General features: G+C 47.7%; 1 protein-coding gene across 11 annotated transcripts in view; it reads left to right on the top strand.

The window, feature by feature from the left end:
* MAST3 (microtubule associated serine/threonine kinase 3) overlaps positions 1-13,439 on the top strand; it is a 74,525-nt gene that overhangs the window by 23,389 nt on the left and 37,697 nt on the right. For 2 of the 11 annotated variants that reach the window (XM_043502544.1, XM_043502542.1), the window contains exon 1: positions 4,690-4,855. The exons of the other annotated variants lie outside the window; for them this stretch is intronic. In XM_043502544.1, coding sequence (XP_043358479.1) covers positions 4,770-4,855 — 86 coding nt within the window. In that variant the 5' untranslated portion in view covers positions 4,690-4,769. Of the gene's footprint in view, positions 1-4,689; positions 4,856-13,439 lie in introns of those variants that run through there. 11 annotated transcript variants of the gene reach the window in all.

Here is a 13,439-nt window from a genome sequence, read left to right as displayed (position 1 = left end):
CCAGTGTGGATGGCTCTGAGCAGGGCTAGATTATATGGTGCTTAAAACTCTGGCTGGTTATGTAGAATCTTCTGAGGGCCATGAACAGGTGTTAGCAATGGTGGGAGATTCTTGCAAAATCTCCCCAGTGTAGATAAGGCTTAGGAGTCATTTTTTCACAGTGTGGGAGGACTCCCTTTTCTAGGTGCAATTTAATCCGGGTACAGTACTTGATCCTCTAGCTACCTTATTGCAGGGGAAAGAGTGGTGGTTGGAAATCTACTTTGAAGGTTTTGTCCTCCTTGAATCCAGCCCTTGGGCAACATACATGAAAAAAGGCAAGCTGAAGGCCATAAGAACGGCCACACTGGATCAGCCCAAAGCTCCATCTAGCCCAGCATCCTGTCTTCTAACAATGGCCAATGCCAGGAGCTTCAGAGGGAATGAACAGAACAGGTAATCATCAAGAGATCCATTCCCTGACCCATTCCCAGCTTCCGGCAAACAGAGGCTAGGGGCACTTCAGAACATGGTTTTGGATCTCCCATCCGGAAGCCGCTGGGGCTGGTCAGATCATCATGTCCTAATTGTTCACCACTAATAAAAACCATCCGATGCTTTCCCGGTGTGACTGTGGAAAACACATTGCTGGCCCTTAGGAACATGTCAGTTGCAGATGCTCCTTTGTTCATTACAGCTCTAACTGCAGCACCAAGAAGAGTGTGCTAGAGGAAGTTGTCATGGTGACACAATGCTTCTAGCATAAAGGATCTTGCTAGAAGCATAGTGATGATTGGGTGGGGGAGGTGGCTTGCATTGTATAGGCACAGTGTAGCTGAGCTATGGGTGTCTTGGCAGCCTTCAGAATTCCTTTGCTTTAATGACTGTGCCTTATTGTTTGTATTAATTAGGCTGCACCCATACTATCTTTTGCTGTGATCTTGTCAGCTCTCCAATGAAGCAGGGCTGGGCCTAGTTAGTACTTGCATGGAACCCTCCAAAGCCCCTAGGTTCAAGTGTGTATTTCCCTTTCCTGCAGTCATGAACAGATGCTCCAGCATGCAAAATGCTGGAGGGAGTGCTGTTTTGGGGATAAGATGTAAACTGAGGTCTTGGCCACTTGTGGTCATTAAAGATTCAGAAAAAAGAAAAGGAGTACTTGTGGCACCTTAGAGACTAACAAATTTATTTGAGCATAAGCTTTCGTGAGCTACAGTTCACTTCAAATAAACTTGTTCGTCTCTAAGGCGCCACAAGTACTCCTTTTCTTTTTGCAGATACAGACTAACGTGGCTGCTACTCTGAAACCTAAAGATTCAGAGGCACTCTTGGTAATTGTAGTGTCCTGGGTAAATTCCAGCATGAGTAATTGCTTCCTGCCTCCCTAAATCCCCTGTGTCATTTTCCTTGGCTATAGTATTCGTCTTCGTTTCCTGTCCTGAAAAGTTGTGTAGTGTGCTCTGTGTTGTTAAACGGGTGCTGTGTCCTGTTCAGGAGGAAACTGCTTGTCAGTCTGGGGCAAAGTAATACCTATAGGCCCTGATCCTGCAATGATGTCGGCATAGGTGGATTCGGGCTTGCTCAGAGCACCAGTGGGGCCATGGATAAGCAATGGGGTCTGTCCATGTGGTCAACCCTGTCAGGAGAAATTTGGGGCCCTGGTGCATCGTGTTCACTGCAACCACCTTCAATTTCACCCCAGTCAGATGTTTTGGGGGCCCTCCTAAGTGTGGGGCCCCAATGCAGTTGTCCCCCTTTCTCCCCATTTCTTCAGCCCTGCATGTGGGTCACGCTGCAGAGTCAAGTCCATGGTTTGTAAAATGCACTGGGAGATCTGTCTGGCGGAAAAGCACTGGACACTCTTCATGAATAATTATTAATAACTAATTATTATTATTCAGACGCAGATATTGTGTGTGATTGGCAAGAAGTGGATTTCTCATTATTGTAGCTATAAGAAAGCTGAGATTGGGTCCAGGTTTCTCTTTTAAGTTAGATTTCTAGGTACTAAACTCCTGGTTGTGTAGGAGCTAAACTGTAACAATGCATCCGATGAAGTGACCTGTAGCTCACAAAAGCTTATGCTCAAGTAAATTTGTTCGTCTCTAAGGTGCCACAAGTCCTCCTTTTCTTGTAACAAAGGAAGAGACTGGAGGCTACAAGTGTTAATTGTAAAAAGGGAATGGTTGGAACAGACAAGTTTCGAAATTGGAGAGCCAGACTTGCTTGGCACTGAGCTTCACTGCCACATTGATCTCTACCAGCAGGGCTGAGTTTGGCTTGTAGCATGGGGATTGTGATTCATTTCAAGGGTGAACTGCAACAAGAGCTGTGGGAAGTTCACAGCTTTCTGGAGGGCTTGTCTAAACACAGAAGTGGTACCCCGTTAACTGTGCCAGTGTAGGTAAAGCAGAACAGCTCCCTAGTGCAGATAGCATATTCCTTCTATGCTAGTATAAGCACCTTTTTACTGGCATAACTGTATCCACACAGGGACTGCACCAGTATCACTAGTCCAATAATGACAGGTTTCAGAGTAGCAGCTGTGTTAGTCTGTATTCGCAAAAAGAAAAGGAGTACTTGTGGCACCTTAGAGACTAACAAATTTATTTGAGCATAAGCTTTTGTGAGCTATGGCTCACTTCATCAAATGCATCACGAAAGCTTATGCTCAAATAAATTTGTTAGTCTCTAAGGTGCCACAAGTACTCCTTTTCTTTTTACTATTCCAATAGAAACTCACACCTCTAGCCATAATCACAGACTGGTACAAACGCTGTGTGTAGACCAGGCCTAAGAAAAGAACGTGCAAAATCTGTAATGCGCTGGCTGGAGCTCTTCTGCCAAGGAAGGAAGAAGCTAGGCATATTTTTGCAACATTAAGACACTCCACACTATGTGACCACAGAGCGGAAAAGCCTCCTGCTCTTGCCCAACCCAGTTCCCTCACTGTGGAGGGGATTGCTTTCCTGTGGCTCTGGGGTTCTGTTCCCGCAACAGTCCTTTTGCTTAACACCTCCTTCACTGAGCAGACGTGCTTAAATGAGGCTTTTCATCCCTGGCAAGCCCAAAACAACAGAACATTTATGCAAACAGCAGTTTAACTTTCTTGTAACTTTCGGTCTCCTCCTACCTTAGTGCTGAAGATCCTTCAGTTGGCCCAGATGGGCTGGCTTCTTTTGTGGGAGTGTCTGCTGCATTGAGTGTTACATCAGATGGTCACTGTGGAGACAACTGGGATGCCACAGATTCAGTATTTATTAGGTTTCAGAGTAGCAGCTGTGTTGGTCTGTATTTGCAAAAAGAAAAGGAGGACTTGTGGCACCTTAGAGACTAACAAATTTATTTGAAAATAAGCTTTCATGAGCTACAGTTCACATCAAATAAATTTGTTAGTCTCTAAGGTGCCACAAGTCCTCCTTTTCTTTTTAGTATTAATTAGGACTTTCAGGAGAGGAAAAAGGGAGGTTGGGATTAAATTCTCTCTCTCCCAAATGTCTTCACTGGCTAAAATCCACGGACATCTGTGCCAGTGCTGGGGCCAGTTGAGACTGTGTGCAATTCCTGTTGGTGAGATGATTCCAATTCCTCGATTGTTTTGATGTGGTTGTGGTCAATGATGTTTCAAATGACATTTTGATTGTGTTTGTATCGTGTCCCCTGCACTGAGGGGCTGAGGTGGACACTGAGCAGTAGCTCCCCACTGTATTTTCCACCGAATGCATCTGATGAAGTGAGCTGTAGCTCACGAAAGCTTATGCTCAAATAAATTTGTTAGTCTCTCATGTGCCACAAGTCCTCCTTTTCTTTTTTGCGAATACAGATTAACACGGCTGCTACTCTGAAACCTGATTTTCAGATGGGCTCAGTATCCACAAATGGGGCCAGATTTTCAGGAGCTCCCACTGAGAACAGTAGGCATTGAGCATTTTTGAAAATCTGGCCCTCGAAGGCAGCACATGGGTCCCCGGGCAGTCTCCATTCTGCCATTTCCTAACTGGAGTGCTTGACTTTTTTGCACTCATTGCTGTTTTCCTGTCGCATGGTAGTTTGTCTGGCATTAATGTCTGTCTGTCAGGCGGGAAGGGCCCTCTTTCGCAGGGTGTCTGCTGGTCCTTGCTGCACAGGGCTCTGTGGCAGAGATGTGCATGGGAGCTGCAGGGAGGCTGGAAGATCTGAATGCACCCTGCGGTGATCTCAGTGGAGTTGCACTAGGCCCCACGGCTGCCGGGGCCTGGCCGATTTGAGGAGCGCTGAGCAGCATGTGGCTTGCCATGGTACTTCCACAAATGTATTTATTTATATGTGGCTTAGACAGCAGGAAATACACAAACGCCACACCTTGTCCATGACAACGGCTCCTGCTCTGCACACACCCCAGCAAGGTGCTTACAGCCAGTGGGGCAGGATGGGTGCGGGGCTCACAGGCAGGCGCCTCCAGTGACCCCACTCGCCAGCACCCCCCTTCCACAGCCCCAGGGACAGTGTAGCCCCCCCCGGGTGGCTGGAGCGGCCAGCATCTTAGCTGGGGGCTGGGAAAGGAAGGGGGCATTAGATCAGGAAGGGGGCGGGTGGGGGAGGGAGGCTCCCGGGGCGGCTCGGAGGGGGGCAGGCTCCGTGGGGGAGGGAGGCTGGGGGGGGCGGGCTCTGAGCGGCCGGGCCCAGCCCCGGGGCGGGAGCGGCCCGCGCGGGGAGGCTGCTGGGTCCGCTGCGCTGCGCCGCGCCGCGCTCTGGTGCCGGCTGGGCCCGGCCGGAGCGGAGCCGGGAGCCGGGAGCCGGAGCCGGCGGCGATGTCGGACCCGAGCTGCTGGGGCGCGGCGCCGCCCGGCTACCGGGGCCAGCGCGGCCAGGGCGACCTGCTGCAGCGCTCCAAGAGGTGCGGGGGGGCTGCGGCAACGGGGGTCACAAGCGGGGGGGCGAGTTACTTGCAGCGTGAGGCGGGGGGGTTGCATGAAGTGGGGGGGCTCTGTAGGCTGGGGGGGTTACATGAAGTGGGGGGGCTCTGTAGGCTGGGGGGGTTACGTTCAGCATTGGGGCTGGGGGAGGTTACATGAAGTGGGGGGCTCTATATAGGATGGAGGCTACACATAGGTTCTGGAGTTGGGGGGGCTGCTGCACCCCCTAGTTTGAAGTAGTTTCCATCATATCCAGGGTTTACAGTTTGGTTCAATGACCCTCAGCACCCCCACTATAAAAACTGTTCCAGCGCCCTGGGGCTACATGGCGGGGGGAGGCTCTGTATGTGGGGGGGCTATGGGCTGTGATGCGTGTCTGTGACTCAGGATTTGGGGCCCCCTAGTCCTGCCACCCTGGGGAGAGGATGTTCCAGGTCTCCAGACTCAAGCTCTGGCTCAGGCTGGGCTCCTCTCTTGCTTGGAGCTGCTGAGCTCTGGGCTGGAGGTGGGGGCCAGAGCAGTGGAGGTAATTGCAGGGGGGTTAAAGTCACTTCAGGGAGCCCCACTGTAGAGGCAGGATGGAGCTCAGGTTGGGGCGTTGTGCTCTGGAGGGGGAGCCACCTCAGAGTCAGGCCAGGCCCCAGCTAAGGAGACGAGTAGGAGGATTCAGTGGGGAGGGGGCATTTGGTCTGTAAGATCTTTGGGGTTTCACAGGCAAGGCCTTTGCAATCCAGGTCCTGTGCACACTGCAGCTGGAGCTGTGCTAGCAACACCAGCATCTCTGTCCTCATTGTCTAGAACAGATCTCTGTTCTTGGGACAGGAATTCCTGCCCGAACTAGGCTGGGTTTAAAACTAGCCGTTAAAACTGCCATCGCTAGCAAGTTCCTGCCATGCGGATAGGCCTTAGCAGTGCACTGCTCAAGGCAAGTCAATGCTTAAAATGCTGCGTCAATGCAGCTGCCGCGCTTTAATGAAGACGCTATACGCCAACACGAGGGCTCTAGTTAGCCCACCTCCCAGAGAGGAAGTAGCTGTGCTGGAGGGAGGAGAAGCTGTCCTGCTGACAAAGCCTGTCTACACGTGGGGTTAGGTCAGTATCACTATGTTGCTGAGGGGTGTGGATTTTTCATACCCCTGAGTGATACAGGTCTGTAGTGCAGACCAGACCTCAGTTTTGCAAGTATTACCCGTGTTCCGGCTCTCTCCCCCAGCCAGAAACCAGGCCAGAGCATTTCACCCCTCTCCCACCAAACAGGTCTTGTTCCCAGACCAGGGGAGCTATGTTTGCCCTGAGCAGCGGCACTAAATGAATGGCTGCTGCTGGAATGGCTGGAGCTCATCTTTTCCAAAAACACACAACAGAAAAAGATTAATATTTTTGATTGTTCCCAGGACTAGCCTGTGTGAGGGCTGAGTGGCTGCACTGTCTAGTTAGACAAGCTCAAAAATGCTTCCCTAAAAACATGGAATCCAGCTTTTATTCAAATTCAAAAGGGTGATTAATCTACTTTTTAAAATGTTTGCTCCCTAAAAAGGGCTCTTAGTTATTATTTGCATTATCTTAGTGCCTACGAGCCTTAGTCAGGGGCCGGGACCTGGTGTGCTGGGAGCTGTACAAACACAGAACAAAAAGAGAGTCCCTGACCCACAACAGTCGGAGCATAAGCCAAGAGATAACATGTGGTTACAGGCAGGGGAGTGCAAGGAAACAATGCAACAATAAGGGTGACAGGCAGTGATATCCGCATGCCAGCAGCCTAGTCACTGCCAAGTTGTTTGTAGCATCACAGCAAAGGAGAGCTTTGAGAAAGGATTTAAGGAGAATAGTGAGGGGGCTTTGAGGGTGTGTACAGGGTGTGAGGGGCAGCCTGGGGGAAAGCACGAAGGCACATATTTGAAAATTTAATAAGTGAGCAATGGGGGCAACATTTTGATAGGAGCGAGATTTGAAATCTCTGGTTCCACATTTAATCCAGGAGTGAGCCTCTTTGATATCTTTATACAATGTGGGTATTTAACTCACTTGCACACAGACTGATACACAACTGTAAAACTGCCTTCCTCAGTCTCAAAATGTGATTGCTTTTTATTATAAAGAGGAATAGGAGAGTATTTTCCTCGCAAATTCACTGATCCATCCCCTTCTAGGGCCCAATCCTACAAACCACAACTTTAAAGACTTTGTCCCTTCGACTCACATGTATAAAACTTAATGAGTGTTTGCAAGTTTGGGGATGAAATGTCACAATTAAATGACAGGCAGAGGGGAAGAACAATTTCTGGATAAAGTGTCAACTTCAGTTGTATTGGTGGGAGTATGAGTGGCAGCACTGTATCTTGTAGAATAATAATGGTCCTCATAGAAGCACATCTGTGAAATGAATGTTCCGTGAAATGGCTTTTTAAAAAATACACATAATCAGTGTGATAATCTAAGGAGTCATGTGCATCCAGCGGAACCTAAGGAGGCCATAATTCTCCCCAAGGGCTCGGGCAATGCTCTTGTGGTTCATTAGTATTGCTAGAACCCAGAGATGGAATTACAGTGCGGTGTATTTTATAATAGCTAAGAAGCATACAGTGTATTTGGTATGATGAAGAGCACTGTAATGTATGACAGGTTTCAGAGTAGCAGCCATGTTAGTCTGTATTCGCAAACAGAAAAGGAGTACTTGTGGCACCTTAGAGACTAACAAATTTATTAGAGCATAAGCTTTCGTGAGCTACAGTATCCGATGAAGTGAGCTGTAGCTCACGAAAGCTTATGCTCTAATAAATTTGTTAGTCTCTAAGGTGCCATAAGTACTCCTTTTCTTTTTGTAATGTATGAGGAATCCTAGCTTCCTGCCGCGTGGCTGTTGAAATGGCTGGTGCAGTGCTGGAAAAGCTCAGCAGAGCAGCCTCTAAGTGATCTTGATTTATCTTGATATTTAACTGACCCTTTTTTCCTGCACGGGTGTCAGAACTGCATGTTGTTGGTGTGACGACAGCACTGCACTCTGACATCAGCCTCTCTTATGGCAAAATCTTGCTATCACATCTGAACTCTAGTGTCATGGGCAGGTGGCTGCAAGATGTTTAGTAGTGCCTGTTGTGTTAGGATGGGGCTTAATTGATTAAGGCCTCGGGACTCAGCAGCAAATTTAGGCCCTGATCTTGTAAGCACTTAAGCATGTGCTTTAGCTTTTGTTCAAGTAAGTTTCTAGCCATCATGGTTGCAGAGAAAAGCTTGAAAATGTGACCAAAGTGTGACCTAAAGGCTCCCCCCCCCCAGTTAGTGCAAAGAACCTGAAACGCATTCGTTTTTAGAATCTCATGAGTTTTAAGCCCATCTCGTGATTTTGGGAGCTTCTGGCTCATAACTTTTGGACAGTTGGGGTTGGTGATGCTGCTGCCTGTGCTGTGCTGTACTCCATTATATTGCAATAGGCAGTTCTGAAATTCTTTGACAATGCAGACTGTTAAAAAGTAAAGAAGTCACCATGCGGAGGGAATTGTCTGAACCCATTGTTGAGTTAGAACAATGTAGAGAGGAGTGTGTGATTGGGCGGGGACTAACCATGTGCATCACAGCTGCTGTCTGTAAATTGATCTGAGGTGAATGGCCCAGACAACATACCTTTTCAGGCCTGGGTAAGCACGCTAGCATCTTTCCAGTGAGCTACAGTTCGCGCTAGAAGGCAGCTGACACTTTCCCTGAATGGTGTAGACAGGGCCTGAGAAATTGGTTAACAGGGCCAGCTGAATTATACTGTCATCTTGAAGGCACTAGTTTGGTTGTGGCTGACAGTGTTTTGCAATTGTTAGTCCTTTAAACCCTGGTCTACACTAGCAAAACTACCTGTTGCACCCTGATCTGATTGCCTGATACCAGTTTCATTTTTAAAAAATGAGTGCTACTTTACATTGTGATTTTAGTCCAGCAGTCTCAACACTCTTGAGTTGGATGTTGCCATTTACCCATTTCAGAAGTGAGCAAACTGAGGCACAGAGCAGGGAAGTGACTTGCCCAAGGTTTCACAGCAAGTCAGTGCCGGATTCGGGAATAGAACCCAGGAGTCCAGACTCAACTTCTTGTCTCGTGGTTACAACGTGACCTGTGGCCTGCCTACTCACTGAGACCCTGTTTTTTAAATAAAGGTATAATTCTCCTGTGATATCAGACTGGACATATTGAAAATGTTCCTGGGTGACTTGTGTGGTTTGTATTATGTGGTCTGCATTGTCCCATGCACCTCTGTGACGCTCAGAGGGCGAGGAGATTGGGCTCATCGGGATGGGGGCATTGCAGGGAAGCAGCTGGGGTTGCATTGCAGTCCTCATCCAGCAACAGTGCGCACTGTGCCTGCGTAGTCTGCAGTTGGGTCTGAGTGGACTTTCTTGGCCCCTTGCGTGGCTTTTACTTTAACTAAAAATGTTTGGGTTGAATTGACTGCTGGTGAAATGTGCCGGAGTGAAATCCTCCAATCAGAGTCAAACTGGGCAGCCGCAGTGCAAGCTTCGCTCTCTGCCTCATCCTGCCCTGGCAGGGCCACCGGTGCAGGAGTTCTGTTTCCAGGGCTATTGGACCCAGAGCTATTGGACAGACTGGGCCTGTTTTGAAAGTAGTTTCTTTTGATCCCTGGGAAGCTGGTCTAGACCATCCAGTCATTTCCCACAGGCCACCAGACAGCTCATAACAGCTGGTCACCTTGTCACCAGGTTTTGATTTGAGCCCATGTCCAAGGCAAAGGGGCCTGTGTCCCATTCCTCAGAGCCAGCCCAGCCTGGTGGTGCCCTGGAAGATGTTTGTAACCAGATGCTTATTTCTCTAAACATTTAATGGAGAAATGTGATAGGCCCCTTCTTAGGCCTGGTTCTGTAAGAAAGGCACAAGACCCCTGACCGCATTGTGCACTGATGGTAACGCTTTGGTTGAAAAGCCTTGTCTACATGTTCTAGCTCTCAGATTCTGCTTCCTCTCTCTCTTGGGGGGCAGCCTGGGGTGGGATTGCCTTGCTTATATTCATGAAATAAACCTAAGTCTGACGCTGTGAGCCGCTGCCGGGTGGACGTGCCCTGGGGTTGTGATAATGAGAGAGGTCAGATGATGCAATTCTCAGCCTGCTGTGGTGTTTACTTCCTGTCTTCTGTAGCAGGCTTTCTTGTGCTGTCACAGGTTGTTGTGAGGGGCTTTTGGGTCACGGTTGCTGTAACAGTTTCCTTATCTGTGAGAGTGTGCTTGAGGGTATGATAGTTGCTGTGGTGCTGCTGGAAAGTGACTTTGGAGATGTGCCGCACTGAGGGTGCGTTGTCACATTCTTCTGTAAATAACCTGATTTTTGCTGACTGCTGTTTTCCACTCCATTTTTGGCAAAACTTACAAATGTAGGATTAGAGCCAAAGCACTGGGGGCTGGGTTGGTGCCCCTCACTCCTAACTTTAAGAGTAAGCAGCCGTTTTTGCACAAGGCTTACTTATTTTGGAGGAAGGGAGCCAGATGCAGCTGATGCATTGGGCAGAGTTAAAATGGCGGAGATAGCTGTATCACTGAGGGTGGAGTGTGCAGAAACAGGAAATACTATCAGAATCTGTCTGTATAGAGATTACTGGAACTAACCTAGCCAAAGGTTTGTGTTCACTTTAAAAATAAACCTCCTGAGTGGGAGTGTGCAGAGTGGTCGTGTCTCTACAAAAAATGATGCATTGTATTGCAGAAATCAGTGAGCTGCACCAAGCTCTTCAGATTTTTACATGCTGCCGTTCTAAAGATTCTTTTGGGGAAGTCCTATGGCCTGTGTAATTCAGGATGTCTGACTAGAGAGTAACAATGGTCCCTTCTGGTCCTGGGGTCTATGAATCTATGGAAGACAGCCGTAGTGTTCTGCACATGTTCGCTGTCATTAATTATTTGCCATTTCTCTAGAGCTGACCTCTTGACGTGGGTTAACGAGGTGATATGAAAGCTTGCTCGTTTATTAATCAAAATCACTGCAAAACATCCATTCAGATTTGTTTGTTCGTTATTCTTGGGATATCTTACGTATGTCAGTCAATCTTCATCTCAGTGTAGCTACAAATTAGCATTAGAAATTTGCTAACATGGAGTTAAAGTAGAAGTGAATCCTCAACGGTCCATGGGTCAGCATTTCAAACACTTGGGGGTCAGAGGGGAGGGGTTTGCTACTGTAGGTGCTATAACTTGTTTACAAAAAAAAAAAAAGTCAAATACCAAAACAAACCCACTGGAGTGGGCCAGGAAAAAAATGGTGATGGAGGAAGACTGGAACTTCTGGAGTACCAGTCTGTGGCAATCCCTAGCTGCTTTGGAGGAAAGCAATACACTTGGTGGTATAGGGTTCCTCCAAGGCAGGTTTTTTCTTTACCCCTGTTAATTAGAGGTCAGCTCATGTCTTGCAGCAAGAGTGGAAGAGCCATTTCAAATGTCCGATTTTACCCGTATTTACTGTTGTAACTCTGGATGTTTCGTTATCCACACAAAGGTCCAATCCTTTTCTTGCATTCTGCTGAGCTCTTCGCCTCCTGGAGGTCTGTGTGGGCTCTGGAAAATGCCTTTGCAGCCAGAGGAAACAACTGTCTTTCTAGGCCAGGCATTAATATGGGGAGCACTGGGGATACAGCTCCAGCAAGGTAGGTACCAGAGAGACTGCAAGCCCAGTCTTAACTGCCCCTGAGAAAAGGCTTCTGATGCCCCACCCCGGGTAAAGATGAAAATGCGTAAAGACACATATCTAACCCTCGATTTAAAGTATTTCCCTCCTTCCATCCTTCACGGCTGGTGCTGCAGCATTGCCTCTCTATGCTGCATAGTTCCATCAGCTGGGTAATTAAAATATGGCCTCTAAGACTTCTCTGATAGGAATGGCAGGCGCCACAAGGAATTTGCAGGTGAGAAATGAGGAGAGGTGTGGGAAGTATGAAAATTGGTTAGAGCCTGTGGAAGCTTCCTGCCATCCTCCAGTGGCCAATGAATATGCCCTTGATGAGCACAAGGTGCGGGCTCACCCTCAGCAAAGGGGACTATTCAGAAAACAATGAATGTGCATGGAAAAATGTTCACACACTGCTGTGTGGGTACACCGTGTGTCTGTGTGAAGCCACTCCAGGCGTTCCTCCTGCCAGGGGGGTTGTTGGGGCCTCGGCATGGCAGGACAGACTAATGGCCACGAGGTGACTGGGTCAGCCGCTGACGTTTGTTTAGTGTAATCGGTAGTAGATGGAAACATGGTGATGCAGTGAGAATACATCCAGCAGTTATGGAGGGTCTGTGTGGGGGTTGCTGAACATGAGCTGTCTGGAGCTAAAACATTGTATTGCCTTACTCCTGGTGTAAATAACTTTTCTGCATTCATAATTAGACCCCACAGAGAGTCTTCCCAGGCTCCTTGGTTTTCTTTCCTTTGATTTGAAGCTCTGATCTAATGTGGGTACCTCATGAGGTAAACTGAGTTATTATTTCTAGTGCCCATGCGAGGGTTTCTGTTCCCAGCTCTGAATGGAAATTCTGCACTGCCTTTTTACTGAGCAGTCTAGGATAACAGCAATCCAGGAGACGTAGTTTGACTTACTTTATTTAAATCTGGCTCTTGGGTGTATTCATATTTTCATGGAAGATGTGCCTTTGGTCTGATATCTATGGAAATCTCCCCTAATTTTAGTTTGTGACGCTGTAGATTGTGTTTTCCTGCTTCTGGTCTGCTCTGAGTGTTTGCTACTTTTTATTCATTGTTAAATAATAAATATTTGGTATGTCCAGAAATATGGCAGGCAGTCTCACTAGCAAGCAGACATGGGTCTGGCCCCCAAGCACATACTGACTCTGTTTAATGGGAGAGGAGATTGGAGCAATTTTTCAGTTGAGTCTGTTTCATTATATACTCCTCACATCAAGCGTCTCTGTCAAGGCATTGAAAGGCAGCTTTTTATACTGGCCTCACAGGTCTGTGACACAGCGAGGCGTTTGAAGTTACGGATGCTGAAGGTGAAACTTGTTCTCATGTGTGCAATAGAATATGCTGGATTTCTAATAAAAGCTGTTTACAAGGAAACCTTGCAAGGGAACATCTGCAAAGATCAGAGGCCTGTAAGTCCTCTGCTCAGAGGAGCATCTTAACAGTTTGTGCGGCGAGAGGCACATTGCACCAAGGATAAATTGTGAATTATAGTTGGAAACGTGAGATTAAAATCGGCAGTCTGGAGTCTCATGCGGCTGGCACCTGTTGATGCTGAAAAGGGAAGTTATTTGTTACAGCAGATCCTGAAGGAAGAGACTGAGCTAGATCCTGCAAATGGATCCTCAGCGGCCCAGCCCTCTTGCTGTGTTTACTATCCTGCTCTCAGTACTTGATACACTCAGATGTTCAGCCCGGCACTGATGGTGTCTCGTGTGCCTCTTTTCAGCAAAATGGAGGGAGGCCTGGAAGGAACCACTAATTTATAATTGAATTTCAATTAAAAAAATTGACCGCTTATATACTGCAAGAAATGCTTAAGGCTATGAGAATGGCTTTATATCGCACTGTGCAGAATTTATATTGCAACTTTTTAAAAAAAATAGAATGCA

This window comes from Dermochelys coriacea, chromosome 25 (assembly GCF_009764565.3).
Source record: "Dermochelys coriacea isolate rDerCor1 chromosome 25, rDerCor1.pri.v4, whole genome shotgun sequence".
Lineage (NCBI taxonomy): Eukaryota > Metazoa > Chordata > Testudines > Dermochelyidae > Dermochelys > Dermochelys coriacea.
Note: the sequence above shows the minus strand (reverse complement) of the source record. Positions and strands in the feature narration are given on the sequence as shown.